This window comes from Pezoporus wallicus, unplaced genomic scaffold, assembly GCF_028554395.1.
Source record: "Pezoporus wallicus isolate ANWC-B61680 ecotype Strahan unplaced genomic scaffold, APGP_CSIRO_Pwel_v1 contig_6814, whole genome shotgun sequence".
Lineage (NCBI taxonomy): Eukaryota > Metazoa > Chordata > Aves > Psittaciformes > Psittacidae > Pezoporus > Pezoporus wallicus.
This window is the reverse complement of record NW_026639755.1, coordinates 1,609,177-1,626,548: the sequence shown is the minus strand read 5'-3', so window position 1 is coordinate 1,626,548 and position 17,372 is coordinate 1,609,177. Positions and strand designations below refer to the sequence as shown.

The 17,372-nt window shown below is 46.0% G+C and overlaps 1 protein-coding gene across 2 annotated transcripts in view; it reads left to right on the top strand.

Annotated features, from left to right (window-relative positions):
- GTF2E1 (general transcription factor IIE subunit 1) overlaps positions 1-15,813 on the top strand; it is a 55,592-nt gene extending 39,779 nt beyond the window's left edge. For both annotated transcript variants that reach the window (XM_057415994.1, XM_057415993.1), the window contains exons 4-6: positions 4,548-4,749; positions 9,377-9,624; positions 13,424-15,813. In XM_057415994.1, coding sequence (XP_057271977.1) covers positions 4,548-4,749; positions 9,377-9,624; positions 13,424-13,854 — 881 coding nt within the window. In that variant the 3' untranslated portion in view covers positions 13,855-15,813. The remainder of the gene's footprint in view (positions 1-4,547; positions 4,750-9,376; positions 9,625-13,423) is intronic.
- Positions 15,814-17,372: the final 1,559 nt, after the last annotated feature.

Genomic DNA, 17,372 nt, shown 5'->3' with positions numbered 1-17,372 from the left:
AGTGGGGATAAGCCCAGAACTGGGATGGAAGAGCTGGGCAGAAAACCTCAGGCTTGGGGCTAACAGGTTCCCACAAAGCATATCTCTTCCAGAACCTAGAGGAAGACCCAAGGTGTTTCCTTCTCATCCTTCCTTTGTTGCCAGAAAGCAAGCTGGCAAGGCATCCTGCCCCCCCCCCACGCAGCACTAGCAGGTTGCCATCTTCTCTTTGTTGGGTCAAGTGGTGGAGGCTTGTGCGGAACTGAGGGCTCCGGGTCTGGTGTCAGCATGGCATCAGTGGCGGGAGGCATTTGTCTGGCTTCCTGTTGGGAGGAACCGAGGAAACTCCTGTCCTTTCCTCAGGGTCTTAATACTCTCATTTTAACGTCAGATGAAGCACTCAGGGTTAGGGAATGCTTGCGTATCCTGTAACTTTTGCGCTGCAACATACTTGTTTTTCCACACAAAACATGTGCTTCACTCAGTGAGAGAGAAGCTGTGTGCATGTGATGCACTTTTTGTCTGGCTTGCTGTAGAAGGGAAACATGCAGTGTGAGAGTCAGGGAATTACTTGAAGAAAATGGCTGTAGTAGCCACAGGACCACGATCTGATCCTCCAGGCTGGCTGAGTTTGTGTGGTGTTGGACTAGTTATTTTGAGCTAAACTTTTCAAAGGCTATCATTAGCTGTTGTACCTAACTTGTTTGAGATGCTCGGTTCTAGAGCCTGGAAGAAGATTGGTAGAAGTACTGCATGCTCTTTTCTGAAGCATAGGTTTTAGGAAGCATTTTGTAGGCATCTCAAATCAAGTACTGCTCAAATCAGCAGATACTTCTGAAATTGTGCCATCTGTACCTCAGCTCACTCTCCGTGTAATGGTGATAACGCTACTTCTGAAAGAAGGTTGTGGGAGATTTGGAGAATAAATTGGCTTAATGCTTTGTGCCGCAGTGAAGAATGGGATGAGGATGAAGGCTGGAGGAATAAAAAGGATCTGAAATATTACAAAGTACAGTGTTAGGCACCTAGCATCTAACACAAATGTCTTGCATAAACATGGAGTTTTTCAACTGGAAGACTAAAAGGAGGAAGGAAGATCTGGGAGCATTGCTAGATCTTGTGATAATTGAGGCAGCACTTTCATGACCTGTTACACTGTGATGTTAAAAGGTCTCAGTGGCTATCAGAGAAGCACTTAATACCATTGGGCTTTTGGGAGAGCTCGTCTGGACACTTGTGTATACTTCCAGCTTTACAGCAGAAAGAAGAGAAAGTGCTACTGGAGAAAGTGCCTGATGAGGCTGACAGCATGGCTGGAGGAATGGGGTTTGGTTTTAAAAGGCAAAGAAAAATGTGTGGCTTATTGAACATTGCAAAATGAAGATAGTGGGATGAGGAAGATAGCAGCTTGTAAATATACCTGAAGGGTTAGCAGCAAGATGGAAGCTAGCTGAGCTAAGGTCCAGTTTTTGGCACAACAGTAAATAGGTTTGAAATGGATAGGAGTTAAGGTTGAAAATGAAATAGTTTATAAGTATGAGATTAGTGAGAGTCTGGGGCAGTATCCCAAAGAACAGAGTGGAAGGATGACGCCTTGTTGCTGGAGGTGAGGCTTTTGAACCCTTTGAGAAGGATGTGAGCAGGACCTGGGCTCTGATTCAGGGGGCTGTAGCCAGTTCAGATGCAGCACGCACGCTTGGTCATCATGCAAGCAATGCATATGGGCAGTTGACCTTTTCCTTCTCTCAAGTGAAATCAAGTCATTAGGAATTACCTCTCAATACCCTGGCCCTATACTTCAGCGCTTGAGCTGCTTTAATCTTAATATGCCTTGGGGAGCCAGATTACCAGCGTGTCTCCCCTGGAGACTCTGGGAGGAGATGAGGAGATCTCTTTCAGATGGGTGGTTTTTAACATGCAGCCAAAGAGGTCTGTTGAGTGCCTGAGCATGTGTGCAGAGGAGGGGATATATGCACCCTCCACTGGTATTTCCAAGATGCAACAAAGCATCATGTCTTTTTGCTCCAGGATATCTACTTTTCCTGGTTTATGCAGCATATTTGAGTGGAAAACTCAGTTGTGTAAGGGCTGAAGGAAGAAATACATCACTGGAATGGGCACATTGCCATTCTCAGCCTTTGAATGGCCTCCACTTCATGTTTGTCACATGCAGTTCATCTCTGTAAGGAACATGTGTCACCACTGATGTGATATGCCATGTCATGAAAGCTCTGGTGACATTTAATGACCTCTTAAAGTCTAACAGAAGAGGCTTGCAATGTATAAATGCCATCTGTCACAGCAAAGTAACTTCCCAGTTCTCTAATAGTATATGTCTCTTGTGAAATGCTGCATCACCTCAAAAAACAAAATCAGCGTATTAATGGAGGAAACTGGTCATTTCACTCATTCCCAGATTCTTTATATAATTCATCTAGTAACTTCTTTTGCTTATGAATAACCCTGGTGGAAGTTGCAGCTATCTAAGATAGCTTTAGAAGTTCTGTTTCATTAGAGCTGTATTTACTTTCTGATTTTGTGGTACTCTGAATTGGAACTATTCTCCCTGTGATCTCAGTCTTCTGCAAATACTCATGGGGTTCACAGATGGAAGCGTGAAAAGTCTGAGCTGCCTTGGGAACATGTAACAGGACTTTTGGGAGGGGGGGTGTAAAAAGAGGGAAGTTTTCCTCATTAACCTGTGTTTGTTCATTTAGTCCATTATGGCAACATGGATGTGCTAATTATTTTCATTTGATTCAACTTGTTTGCCAGCGTGTCATGCTGATAACTTCAGAGGTGGGCTAAGGAGACCAAGCTTCAGCTTCAGTTTTTGCTGGTCTGACAGCCAGTCTGACAGATTTTGAATCAGTAGGGGCAATTTTTACAGCCTGACAATACAAGCAGAGTGTTTCATGCTTGGATGGGAGAGAAGAGCACTTTATCCCCTTATCCTGTACTTTCCATACTGCTGCTGTTGGGTGTTCTAGCTTTTACATGTGGTTAAAACAAACTTCCTAAAGAGAGTTTGCTGCAGGAAACATGTACATATTACAGGGAGAGCACAAATACGACACACTTGCATTAATTTATGAGTAACACTGAGCAAAAGCTACTTCAGATGGTGCTGAGATAGAAAACTGCATCTCTACAGACTGTGGTGAGAGGCAACAGATCTGCCTCTTGTCATAAACGGTACTTCTATGTGTTTTCCAGGAGGCATTGTCTAGCCCTCACGGCCGTCAGTGAAGAAGTTAGGTCTGGTTTTATTGCTGTATTACAGGCAGAGGAGGAGGTACCCTGAAAAATTAAGTGACAAGACTAGCAAATCTATGTAAGCAGCAAAACATGACACGAGAAGCCCTGGCTTGCCAGTCTGTCTCATTACATCATACCCTGTGTACCCTGGGAAACCCAGTCTTTTGACTGTGTTTCTACATGGCATCGGTGATATAGCAGGCTTCAATACTGAGACTTACTGTGATTTTTAGACATAAGCTTATCATTTCCCTGATATGGCCAAGCTCCCTATTGGTATAAATCACTTCATTGGGGTATTGAGAGATGATGCTAAATGTGCATAGGTGTCACAGAATGGATAAATAAGAAGAAGCCTGTGAGCATTGCTCTGGATGTAAGTGTTCTGAAGAGGCAATGTTACCTTCTCAGTCCAGCATTTGCAAGGATAAGTAGTTACACTGTGCTGCTCCCCTCACAGTGGGCCATATGGTAAGGTCCTATTGTGCATGTCCTGCCTCAAGGGTCCTACTCACAAATGGAGCGATGAAACTGAAAAGCCTGCTGTGCAGGAGTTCAGTAGGGGCTCTTGTAACTGCATTGCCATAGAACCATTTAATTTACCTTTATGTTTGACCTGTTTTTATGGATCCTGATGAGGTCTGTAAACCAGTCTTGACTGCCATTCACGCAGTTCTTATCTTGCCATTCTTAATTTCAGTAAGTTAGTATGGGGGTGAGGTGGGATAAGTTTTTGCTCTTGCTGCTCTGCATTAATGACTATTTTGCATGTTTTAGCCCTCAAGCAGAAGGAAAAGCCATCTTTTTTCATTAGTCGCAGAGTGAAAATGGTTATACTAGCAGTTACTGCAGGCTGTTTGGTGCAGTTTGAAACTACACCCTATTTCATTGTGAAATTAGCCTGTTCTTGGGGCCTGGGAGGTATCAGCGCAAGCACCTGAAACACAACAATATTTGCACTCCTAAGAGTATATTGTATAGCTTTTTATCACAGCCCAGTCATGGCTATCATTTAAAATGTGCATCAAGAAAGAGGGATTGAGATTAGGAGGTGTCTCAGTAGAGGTACTGCCGCACATCTGGGCTTTTCAGAGCGAGAAACTGAGCCCAGCTGGGTATTGCTGGATGGCAATCAAAATGCTTGCTTTGTCACCTGCTTAAATAATAGCCAGGTACACTGTGTGTGGGGAAAGATTGTCAGGGGGAAAAGCTATTTAGCAAGGAAACAGCAAAGTGTTGCTGTTCTAAAGGCTGTATAGAGCCAGACCTGATGCTTTCTTCCCAGTGCTTAGCAACTTCTTTCGTTTTAGGAACTTTCCGATGTACTTTCTGTGAGACTGAAGTGGAAGAAGATGAGTCGGCAATGCCTAAAAAGGATGCAAGGACACTGGTGGCAAGATTCAATGAGCAGATTGAGCCCATTTATGCCCTGCTTCGTGAGACAGAAGACGTTAATTTAGCCTATGAAATCCTGGAGCCAGAACCCACAGAGATCCCTGCCCTGAAGCAGAGGTAGGAATGCTCCTGGTCTTCTCTCGTTGTGCTGTTTCCTTGTAGTGCATTTGTCTGCCCTGTGAGGCTTTCCCCAGCCTTGCGCAGCCTCTGCCCACATTGAGGACTTACTTGTTCAGCATCAGCTATGCAAGCAACTGACAGATTTCCCCAAGGAATGTGTGATTTATAAGGAGACAAAGGGCCATAACCATTTTTTACTAGACAGGGCTAAGGACTGTTCCTCTGGTCAGGTAGTTTTTTGTGGGGTGCAGTACTCAAATGACCTGCCGTTTGCTGTGCTGCAGTTGGTGTGTATATAAACCCTTGCCCAGTACTTAAGAAAAGGAAATTGCAACCATTTGGCAAAGCTCTGAAAGTGCCATCTGCACTCCCTTCTTTCGCTCAAACCCTTACCCTTCATCTATTCCTTTCTCTTCTACCCAGCTTTTGAAACTAAGTTATCTGCATTCTGTACTTCGTGTTTCGAATGCACATATAACAACATTCTAGTTCAAAGACATTGCTTGTAATAAGGCTGGTTTTTATTTCTGACTTTCTCCTTCTTGTTATATTCCTCTTATTTTTTGGGAGGAGGCCATGTTATAGTCAAAAACTCTTTTAAATGTTCCTACCCATGGGGAATGACACTTTCTTTCAGAACATTCCTAGCTGTACAAAAACAGATGATGTTTAAATAATGCAGCAAGATGTGGGGAGCTGTCAATTTTGTCAGCTGTGGTGAAATGTGATGCAGTTCTCTGTGTTTAAGAAAGAAATTAAATTAACACGTGGAGGGGGAAGGGAAGTACCACGAGGGAAGCATTCCTTGAGGTGCCTTGAGGTGCTTGGCTGTACTTAATGGGAGAGCAAGCAGTATGCTCTTTTTTTTTGTTTCAGGTTAACCTTGAGAGATAATGTTCCTCAGATATTCATGCTAGACAATTTCTAATTAATATAGAAATAAACTTTTTATCTCTCCATAGTCTTCCTCTAGCCATGAAGGTGGCTAATTTTCCTCATCATTCTGATAGAAAAACAGAAGCAGTATAGAGAGGAAGAGGTTTTTCCAAGGTCACTCAATATGTCTTTGGTGATATGGGGGGTATTGGAAGTCTTTATGCCCAAGCTGAATCACTAGACTTTGCTTTAAAAACCCTTTTCTGTAGTTTAAGTAGTAGAACTGGGATAACCAAAAAGAAGGTGATTTCTCAGTCTTCCCCTTCTGTGCACAGGAAATTAGCACAGCAGAAGCCTGGTGCAGTCCCATGATTAAATAGCAGCACCCACTAACTTGACTCTTAAGTACTTAAAAAACACTGTAAAAGATTAATTACTCTGTGCGGAGTATGACAAAATAAATAGGCAGCTTTTTAAATGCTTACTTGAACACAACTTGCTTCAGCACATACAATAATTCAATTATTTATCAACACTTACTAATTCAAAGCAGCTAATTGCATGAAAACACTGCTGTGAGGTTTTTATTTTGGGGGGGTTATTTATTCTCTCTGTTTTTATGGAGTCTTGACATCATTCACAAACCTGACATCCGGTGATGCTGAAACAAACAGAAAAGGTCACACAGCGCCTGCCTCTCCTCTTTGCACTGCGACAGGCACCTTCATGTGCTTTCAGAAGAGTTACAGCCCTGAGCGACCATGTTGACATTGCATAACTGTCATTCACCTGCTGTGGGAAACTGGGCAGATCGTCATTTAAATCTTCATAAGAGGCCATTAATTTTCTTAATCTTGACAGAGCATGACTTAGCCCCACAGCCTTTGAAACAAACCTGCTTAACCTAAGCCCTTTGCTGTGGTTTTCTAAAATAGAAAGATTCTAATAACCCCTCCATTTTCTTATGTCAAAATAGCATGATTTTATATAACAAAAATCTTCACAGAATTGATTTGCTGTGGTCATGCTACCAAGGGCCATGGGTTCTCTGTTGTGAAGTTGAAGCTCTTAAGAGCAGCAAAGTGAAAAAGGGAAAAGGCACAAAAGGAGTTATCCCTGTTATGCAAGACCTTTTCTTAATAGTCTGGGCAGCATTGAGATGAAAATTTCATGTTGTTTTCCCACTGCACAGTGTGGTTTCTGTGGGCCATACCTCAGCTATGCCAGGGATTATTTATGTTGCCTTTAAAGGCAGCTAAACACCGATGAAGGGATTTCCATCAGGGTAAAACAACCAGAGGGTAACAAATGAGCTGCATCTGGGCCACTGAGCTGCCACAGTTCCTGATTGCAGGATGGCCATATAAAGTCTAGAACTAGATGAAAAAAAGCAGATCTTGGATCTGAGAGAGAGACAGATTTAAGAGTGCACTCCCCTCATCTGCTCTGTGCAGCCTGCAGGGCAGCTGGCCTTTTTTCTGGTGCCCAATCCACAGTGTTTAAGTCTATACTTTGGAACAGGGTTGCTGAACAGTCAGATCTGTTCTTGCAGTAAGGAATACTTCCCCAGTTGTGTAGTCTTGAGGCGCTGCACGCTCCAACCGACAGCGTCTCTGAAGGTGCAACACCGAAGTGAAGTGCAAAGCTCACTGGGATCTGAAAGTAGACAGAACATGTCAAGATGGTCCCACCTAAGTGTGGGACATTGAAGTAGATGGCTTCAAGTAATTAGTAATGTAGGTGTCTCTTAGAGTTATTACTTTCACTTCTGAAATGTTCCCGACTTCATGTTTTGCTGCCAAATGATACCACATAGGAAAAAAAAGTCCATTTCAGGCATGCTCACAGGGACCTCGGTGCAAAGGTATTATCAGGCAGCTCCTGGCACTACTGAGTATTTAGCTGTCACACTGCAGCCGTGGGGAGGGAGAGCTTGGGAGAGAGTTGCATTGTGTACCTTATGAGGAAAGTCGATTATATAAAATCGTCAGGGAGATGCTAGTTAGAGATATCTATTGTGTGGGAAGCAGAGAGGTGCTTTTCACAGAACACGCGCCTGTCTTGGAGAGCTGAAAGGTACCAACACTTGAAATAATGCCCTGGGAAGAAGGTCTCTGTGTGGCTCCTTAGGTTATATAAGCAATACATGTGTATGAGACTGCTGCCCCAAAATTTGAGGCGGCTGTGAAGCTCTCCTAGCAGGGATGGCTGCAGGAGAGAACTGGCTACTGTGTGGGCACATGCTAACATGGGTGCCGTGGAGTATTTAGCTAACAAACCCCAGCAAGCTCACTACTGGGAAGCTGTGAGTACCCCTCAATCCAAACCGTGGCTGAACATACCAGTATTGTTTTCTGGGGAAGAGAAATCACCACCTATCTGCATATTTTCCCCTACCAATTCAGCAAAATTAGCCCAGCAAGCAGTGGTGAAGTCCTTGCTGCATTTAAAATATTGCATATTACTCAGGTCTTCTCCAGCTGCAACCTTATTTAAGCTTCTCAGTTGGAGGAAAGGTTGTTGAGGTGGTAGCAGGGATGGAACCATGCTCACTGATGAGAGCTGTCTGCTCAGCTGGCAGCAGAGCAGGGATGCTGAGTATCCTTGGTAGATTTGCTTTGGACAAGAGGAGGAGCCCAGGCAGAGCTGTTAGCTGTGAAAAGCAATAGGCACCACTGGCAGTCAGATGACTGAAATGATATGGTTGAGGGTGGGTGCAGTCTGCAGAGAGGAGCGAGTTTCCATTCAGCTGATTTCCCTTATCAATGCACAGGTAACAGCACAGGCCAGAGAATGCCTGTGCTCCTTGCCATCACTGTGCAGAAAGTACTCCACCTGACATCCTCTTTCCATCAGATCCAAGCAGGAATGTTTCTTTCCTCTATCAGTCTCCTGAGCTAGAAGGGACCCTAGAGGAAAATGTGCTGGCTGCAGCTCCTCTCAGAAAACAGAGGCAGCCTAGGCTTTGACTGCATACCCTTCACATCAGTGATAGCCTTTCTGTCTCCAGCTTTTCCACAATGAAGATAGCTCTGTCTTGCCTCCTCCCACACACCATCACCACAAAAAGCCCTTTGGCCAGCCCTCTGGTCCTCTGGTTTGAGGGTGCCCTCTCATCTTTCTTCTCTGCCTGGACTCCCTGGTCCTCCCAAGGCAGCATCTGTGGATGGTACAGATCTCCTCTGTAATGTGGGAGATGTGACTTATATGTATTGTCACTCACAATTCAAGAAAGGTTTGATCTGTGTTTCTCATGGTGGGTTAACTGCTTCATGAGTCCTGTGGGTAATAATGGTTCTCAGGTCTAAGCATGCTGTCTCTCTGGGCTCTGACTTCTTTAAACTTTAGTGCTTTTTTTATATGGCATATTGTTTCTGTATGAAGGCCAAAAAGAGGCTTTTCCAAATACCACATTACTGTTCAACAGTGTTCTGCTGCTGTGACTTTTATTTCAGGGCATTCTGGGATTTTATATTTGTTTTTAAATGAGTGCATCAGCAGCTTTAGTGCTGTCTCGTCAGTGTCTGTGGTGGAAGTTGCCATGGCTTTATGCAGGTTTTCCCACTTGAGATCCCCAAGTTCCCCAAATCAGCAAGCTGGTATAGAAATTCCTAGCACCAGATGTTAGAAATGACAATGCAAATTCTTGGTGCAGACTATGGGACATAACTGAGCATAGTTTTAAGTGTTGCAGTGCTGGCTGAGGAGGGCCTTGTTCTGAATGCTCTGTTTTTATCTCTTTATGTAGCAAGGAGCGTGCAGCTGGTCCTGGTTCAGGGACAGCAGCTGGTCTTGCAGGTGGACACCATCGGGAAGCATGGACTACAAAAGGACCATCATATGAGGACTTGTATACCCAGAATGTTGTCATCAACATGGAGGACCAGGAAGATATCAGTCGGTCTGCAGGTGAAGGAAGACCAGCCAGAGAAAGGCCAATTTGGTTACGGGAGAGCACGGTGCAGGGGGCTTATGACCCTGATGAAATCAAAGACGGTAAGAAAATTCACAGAGCAGAAGTACTGCTTTGCTTACATGATGCTTTTAGAATGCTGTCAAAACCGTGTTCCCCTGTGTGTTTAGAGCTGCTGCTCCCAACACTCCAGATTTTGTCTGCTCCCCTTTGCTATGCAAAGCACCTGTGTGTAGATAGACTTAAAAAATCCTGATTTATTAGATCCAGGATTGAAATCGGGGTCAGTAAAACCGAACTGTCCAAAAAATGGTTCCTGGGCTTCTAAGATGTTAATTATCTGTTAACAACTTCCATGTTGAAACCTCATTGCTTCTGGATGAAGGTCTTCACCTGAAAGGCTGCCTCTTTATTAGGTCGCTGCTGAAAAATAACATTTAATAACATTCAGTGACTCTGAAGCCTACCAAAGCTACCAGCAGTGGGTTTGTGCTGCCAGCCTTCCTCTTGCCAGTTGGTTTTCAAAATGGGTTTTATATAGAATCATAGAATAGTTAGGATTGGAAAGGAGCTTAAGATCAATTAGTTCCAACCCCCCTGCCATGGGCAAGGACACCTCACACTATGAAGAGCATGTCAGAAATACAGCTTCTGGAAGTACAGTAGGAAGGTCTGTCACCATGGCAGGTGAGTCTGTATTGCTTTCTGTTTGTTTCTCGTTATCTTTGCTTCTATCTTCATTCATGTTGGGCTCAGATTGTCCACAGACCATAGTCAAGATCCTGTAGCCACCAATAGAAGCATTCGGCTTTGGTAAGCGTGTTATTTAAGCTTACCACTAAAAACAGGAAGCGGAGACCTTGTATGATTTTTACAAGAGTGAATCAGTAGATGCAATATTCCAAGTCATTTCAGCATTATAGACCAAAAATGTTTATGCTTTGGAAGGGAAGATGGCAAAGGCAACTGCACAGGTGAGCATGAGACCTCGGAAACAGCAGTGCTCCGAAGAGAAGTGAAGCATACACGTCTAGAGGAAGTGAAGAACACGGATGTGGAATAACACTCAGAAGATATCAGATGATCTTGTTCGCATGTAACACCTTGGATCCCAAAAGCATACGGATCCCAAAGCATTTTCCAAATAAAGAAAGTGAGCTGACTGGAGCACCCTCTTCCTACAGTCTGTAGCAGATGTTGTTGTTACTCATCAGCCATGGTGAATTCTCACCCCATTTTTCTGCGAGACGTTCAAATCACCAATTCACCTGTAGTGTTAAATTGGCTTCTTGACATGACTTCTGGTGTACACAGCATAAATGTTTCTCAGATACCACTGAGTGACATGGAGGGGGGAGCATATCTTCTTTCAGCATGGTGGCATCACTGCTTAACCTCCACCACTACTGAAGAATGAAGAAGGCACTTTTGGAAATAGCCTGAAATTGCTGCTGCAACACATTTCTACAACTCTTGGATGACATAAACAGGGAGAACGGAAACTTGGGACCACTGACAGACAAGATTCAATGCTTGGATCTGGAAGGAACAGTCCTTGCAAGAGACAGCCCCACTCCTGAGTCACGAAATCAGACTCTGTGGAGCTACCTCAGGCTGTTGTCACTTAACAGCTCTCAGTGTGATGAACCTTGATATAATTTCATGGAGATTCTGTCCAATAGCCTCTTATGCTCTGCAATCACAAGCAGTGAGCTGAGCGCAAAGCTGCCAACACAACACCTTTATTCTTGCTTCCTATGAAGAATTTTGCCAGTAGTACTAGAAGATGTAGCCATCACCTACTACTACAACTTTATTTACCATGAAAACATCCTTGTCTCTGAACTGGAGTGGCATGGATTTGACAGATGGATCACTTGGTGATAAAGAATTGGCTGGATGGTCACACTCAAAGAGTTGTGGTCAGCAGCTGAAGGTTCAAGTGGAGACAGGTAACGAGTGGTGTCCCTCAGGGGGGTCAGTGTTGGGACTGATCCTGTATGACATCTTTGTCGGTGTCATGAACACTGGGATTGATGCACCCTGAGCAAGTTCGTGATGACACCAAGCTGTGTGGTTCTGTTGATACGCTAGAGGGAAGGAATGCCATCCAGAGGGAACCTCAACACGCTTGTGAGGTGGCCAGTGCCAACCTCATGGAGTTTAAACATGACAAGTGCAAGGTCCTACACCTGAGTCAGAGCAATCCCAGGCACAGCTACAGGCTGGGCAGAGAAGGACTTGCAGGTGTTGGTCAATGAGAAAATGAACATGAGCTGGCTTCAGTGTGCTCTCGCAGCCCAGAAACTAACCGTATCCTGGGCTGCATCAAAAGGAGAGTGACCAGCAGGTCAAAGGAGGTGATCCTGCCCCTCTGCTCTGCTCTCATGAGACCTCACTTGCAGTGCTATGTGCAGTTCTGGTGTCCTCAACACAACAGGGATGTGGAGCTGTTGGAGTAAGTCCAGAGGAGGCCACAAAGATGATCAGGGGGCTGCAGCACCTCCCCTATCAAGACAGGCTGTTCAGCCTGGAGAAGAGAAGCTGTGAGGATACCTTAGAGCAGCTCCCAGTGCCTAAAGGGGATACAAGAAACCTGGAGAGGGACTTTTTAAAGGGCATGTAGTGACAGGACAAGGAGGAATGGCTTTAAACTGACAGAAGGGGGATTGAGGTAATGTTGTAGGCAGAAGTTCTTCCCTGTGAGGGTGCTGAGGCGCTGGCACAGGGTGCCCAGAGAAGCTGTGGCTGCCCCATCCCTGGCAGTGTCCAAGGCCAGGTTGGACAGGGCTTGGAGCAACCTGGTGTAGTGGAAGGTGTCCCTGCCTGTGGCAGGGGTTGGAACTGAATGAGCTTTAAGGCCCCTTCCATTCTGTGATTCTATAAAACACAAGTTCAGTGAAGTTAGTGGTGCATTTCTTTGGCAGGACCTCCATGGTTTTCAGCACTACTTCCGTGCAGGTGGTGCCCAAGCTTTTCTCTGCTGTAGGGTGCAGTCTGCATTGGTGATGGGTTTCTTTCAACACAGAATGAAAAAATGCTGTGAAACAGGTGAACTAAGGAAGTCTTTCATTTAGCACTAAAAGCCAAGGGAATTCGTGGTCACTCCTTTCCTGTGGCTTACCAGACATGGGTTTCTTTGAATGTTGTTTCATAATACATGGTTTCCATGTACCCTGTCTGCCTGGATTCATCAGCTTCTCCACCTTAACCCGTAGAGATGGGGAGCTCAGCAGGGCAGCGCCTGGGTTTGGATCTGTATTTATGGTCTCTGCTGGCAGCACCCTGTGATTTTGGTCATCACAGCAAGTCCTTCAGGCTCTGGTCATACAACCCAGAAACAAAGGAACAAGAAGAAAGAGCTTATGCTTGTTCACCTGTGAAACAGCACTGAGGTGCTTCTTGTATCTCTGGCAAGCATCATCATTAGGTGCTCAAATGATACAGGCATCCGGAAGCCTGGATTTAGAACCCAAAGATTGCTTTCTACTCCACAGTAAGGAAAGTGCATCAGCCCAGCTGAGGGGCACCCGAGCTGACAGCTCAGGAATGGGAGGGGGAGTCTTTTCCAGGTGCCTGCCTATCATGTGTTTGTTGCTTTCTCTTGCCATGTGCTCCTGGCCAAGGCTCCCAGCTGGGAGCCACAGTGACTCCAGGCCTCCCAGCTCCTAGGAAATGTCAATACTTGCTCTGCTGTTATGAGAGAAAAAACCATAACTATCTCTTGTCTTTTAAAGGAGCAGAGGAACTGGCATAAAAAAAAAAGGTGTGACTTGGTCGAGTGTGCTCAGTGGCAGCAATTTACACGGGTCCAGAAAGCCTTCAGGTCCGTGTCCCAGAATCTCAGTGAGGAAACAATCATTCCTTTGTGTCTCTTTGCAGGGGGCAGGGATCTGGATGCCTTTCAGGAGCGTGAGGAGGGCCGGGCAGCTCTGGATGATAACGAGGAGGTGATGCGTGCCCTGCTCATCCACGAGAAGAAGACCCCTTCTGCTTCAGCAGTCACTGTCGGAGGCGGCGCTCCTCTCTCCGGTCCCAACGCTAGTGACTCCGAGAGTGAGACAAGCGAGTCGGAGGAGGAATCCCCTCCCCGCCCTCCCACAACGGCCACCTCAATGTACGGGCTGGAGGATGAGGATGAGGATGAAGAGTTCGAGGTGGTGGCAGAAGACCCCACTGTGACGGTGGCTGGGCGCCCACACTCGTACAGCCAAGTGAGCCAGCGCCCTGAGCTGGTGGCCCAGATGACGCCGGAGGAAAAAGAGGTTTACATAGCCATGGGGCAGCGCATGTTTGAGGACATGTTTGATTAACTGCTGTCCCGCCATGGTGTTTTTCAACAAGTGACTTTTTAAGCCAGAAACTCCCTAGTGAAACACAAGACTGAAGCGCACCTTTCCTCCCCTGTGTGCAGGGACACTGGCGCTTGGGACTGCTAATCTCAGGTATCTTGCTTACCAGAGTGGGGGAGCAGGAAGGCTGCATGTGCCAAACCGTGGGGTAGGACAAGTCTCAGAAGTGAGGATGAAGATGAAAATCTGCTTCAGGGTGCCCTGCACAGGCACTGCTTTAACCTTCTCCGAGGCCCCAGCAGCTGCCTCCCCCCAGTTGCTTTGAGTTGATTCTTACTGCAGATCCTATTGAAGTCCAGATCCCTGTCCACAGAGGATGAAAGGGCTCTGTAGTCTGATCAGAGTGCTCTGCAGAGGAGGACATAAATGAAATTATACTGCCTGTGCTCAGTGAGGATTGTGGAGAGGGAAGCGCTTATCTGCTAATGGCAAGCTTGGGCAGGGCTTGTAGCTGAACTCCTACCAGCCACTGGCCACCAGAGTGGCTCTTTCTAAGCAGGCCTGTAGGTAGCAACCTTTTCTTGCTTCCTAGGCCCCTCAGGGCCACTCTTTGTCAGTGTGATAGAAGCCCTTTGTGGGCTTTAACTCTCTGAGCACTCTGGCTTATCAGGAGATACCTTAACTTCCCAGTATTGCTGCCTGTTGCTTCTGCCTAGCCCTGTCCAAACTCCAGTGTTGCAGGCGGTTCCTAGTGGTCAGGTCTGCAGCCAGGCAGTGCCAGAGGAACAGCCTGGCTACTTTTTATTTGCAGTCACACCAGGGCTATCTCATTTGAAGAGGAATTATGCAATTCCGAATTCTGCTTGGGCACGCCCTTTCCCCATAGAACTCCATGAATCAGTGCCTACGGAGCAATAGCAGGTTTGTAATGTTTTTCTCTTCCAATTGACAATGGTTTTTCAGTATGGGTGTGCTTTCCTATCAAGTACTGCAGTAAAGCAAACTGATATCAGGGTTTGTGTTTCAGAGGGCAGAGGCAGTGTTATGTGCTATTCCACTTCCCATGGGCAGCACCCATCCACTATTCACTGAGACTAAATTTGTTTTATACCCTCTGCTTTCTGTGTTCTGCTGACCATGTAATGCCTCCTTCGTGGTTTTATTTCCAGCTTCTGGACACTCTGAATCCCCTCTTTTTTAAAATAGGACATATTTGCTTTTAAGCTGTTTTAAGAGGAACAAATAAACAGAAACTTCTCCCCTTTGTCATTACCAGTTTGTCATGTTGGGAATGTTGTCTGCTTATCATTTTGAGTCACTTGATTCAAGAGGAAACATCACTTTGAGGCTCTCCTTTGAGGGATGGAGTACTTGAAATCCTGCCACACATTGTTTCTCCTCACCAGAGCTTCCTTGACCATCTCCTGGAATCTCCTGCATTTCCAAAAAGGATGTTTCATTATGGTGCTGTGGGAGGCCCTTTTTGGTGAGGACTTCCGTTCTTTTTCTCCTTCCTTGAGGGAAGCAAAGGCCCATGGTGGAGGTCTCACAGACATCGTATTGATAGTTGAAGTGGCACTCTTGTGTAGAGACACCTGAGATCTGGTGTCACGCTTCTAGATCTCAAACCGCAGGGCTGGTAAGTCAGATTCAGTGATCAGGTACCAGAAAAAAGGTGCTGTACTGATTCTGTCTGGGTTTAATCTGGTTGAAATCAAGGTTAACACTGGAGAAAAGCAGGCAGATGTATAAGGAGACAAAGAGAGAAACTGAGAACTAATCCTGAATACAGTACAGTTACTCATGCTTGTAACTCAATATCTTAGACTGAGATTTTAGTCTGCAAAATCAAACTATAGGTTTATTGAAGCTGAAGTGAAGAAATACTGGGGTTTACCACGAGAGCACTGATACTGCATCTGTATCCAGAATAATCACCTATGAAGTAGTGTTTTTACTTAATAAACACATTCAGTTTGGTTTGTACAGCAGTTGTAATTTTGTTATTCAGCGAGGCACGTCCTGCACATGAGGGAATCAGCGTGGTGGTGTATAGGGCATGCCTTCCATCCCTCATCCATCACAGGGAGGACTCGGGAGGTCAGGATACATGAGCAGAGGCTGTCATCGTTTCCTGCCCTCTCTAAAAGCTTCTGGCTCTCAGCAAGGATGGCTGTTCTGCTCCGTTCCAGCCAGTTGGGGCTGTCATTACAAGCACTGCTTAGATCAACAGCAGCACATACAGTCAGTAGTGCCTCTTTGTTTTCTGCAGTCAAAGCAGGGCTGTGCACGTGTGCCAGGAGAGGAAGAGTGGCCACTGCTGCAGGCAATGCCAGATCAGTGTTAATGCAAAGGGATAAAGCCATCAATTCCAAGGAAGGTCCCAGCCATTTCCTCTGGCTGCTGGACCACATGTGCTGCATTAAGGCTAACCTAATAACACCAGGAGCATGGCTGAGCACTGAAGCCTTCCTGGGTGAATGTTCTAACTCCATTCAAACCAGTCGCTGTATCTGCTTTCAGCCTCAAGTGCGTTTTATCTGATGCATGCCCTTGAGGCCAGGGCACTGCAACTGAGGCTGGAAATCAACACAAATCTCTTCATATTCTCTTCTCAAAGGTTGGAGGTGTTTCTCCCAGCTGGGTGAGAGCTGCCTATGTCCCTGCTCCTGTTGTGGGTCAGGGAAACCACAGCAGTGATGTCCTCCCTGGCGCAGCATAGCATGCCAGAGCAGATCTGTGAAGCTGATGTTGATGGAAAGATGACTGTCAATGCTGGAGAACAGGAGTGTTTTAATCTTTTCTACTAAACTCCCAAACCCTGGTTTCCTCCATCCAGCTCTTCCTGTGCTGCTGCCTCTTTCACACACATTAAACAGACTGTTGCTCTCTGAGAGTTGAGGGATTTGAAGATTCCCTGGAGGAAGGGCAGGAAAACGTCATCACCTCCTTCCTGAGACATCTAAAGAGCCCTGCCTCGGTGATGCCTGCAGTGCCAGCGCATGCTGGGGACACGTTGACAGGGCTGGAGGGGGGAAGAGCAGCCTCCTGCGCTCCAGTCTCTGTCTCCCACTGTGTCCCCACAGGAGGAGAGAGAAAAATTGCCTCAGGAATCAAGATGCAAGATGAAGCCTTCGTGGACATGGAAAGTTTATGGGCTGATGGAAGGACATGACAGCAGCAGGGCAAGCCAGTGGGCTGTGCTCTCCTGGCGGGGTTGCAGAGGAGAAGCAGCAGCAGCAGCCCTGATGCTCTGTTCTGGTACGTGTCAATATAAATGAGGGAGGCTGTAGGCACAGTCCCTTGGAGAAGGGATGTGTCGTGCAGTGCTGTAAGAAGTTATTCTGGGCTATTCTAGGACTGGTACTACCTTATCCCAACTGGAAGATCACAGAAAGGTAACCATGTCCCTGGCTTGTTTACAGGAGGTTTTGGGAGTCGATCTAAGCATAAGATGCTTGAGCATCACAATACACTCTAGTTTCAAATATATTGACTGTGAGTCAACACAGCCTCTTCTTCAGGAGCACAGGAGCTGG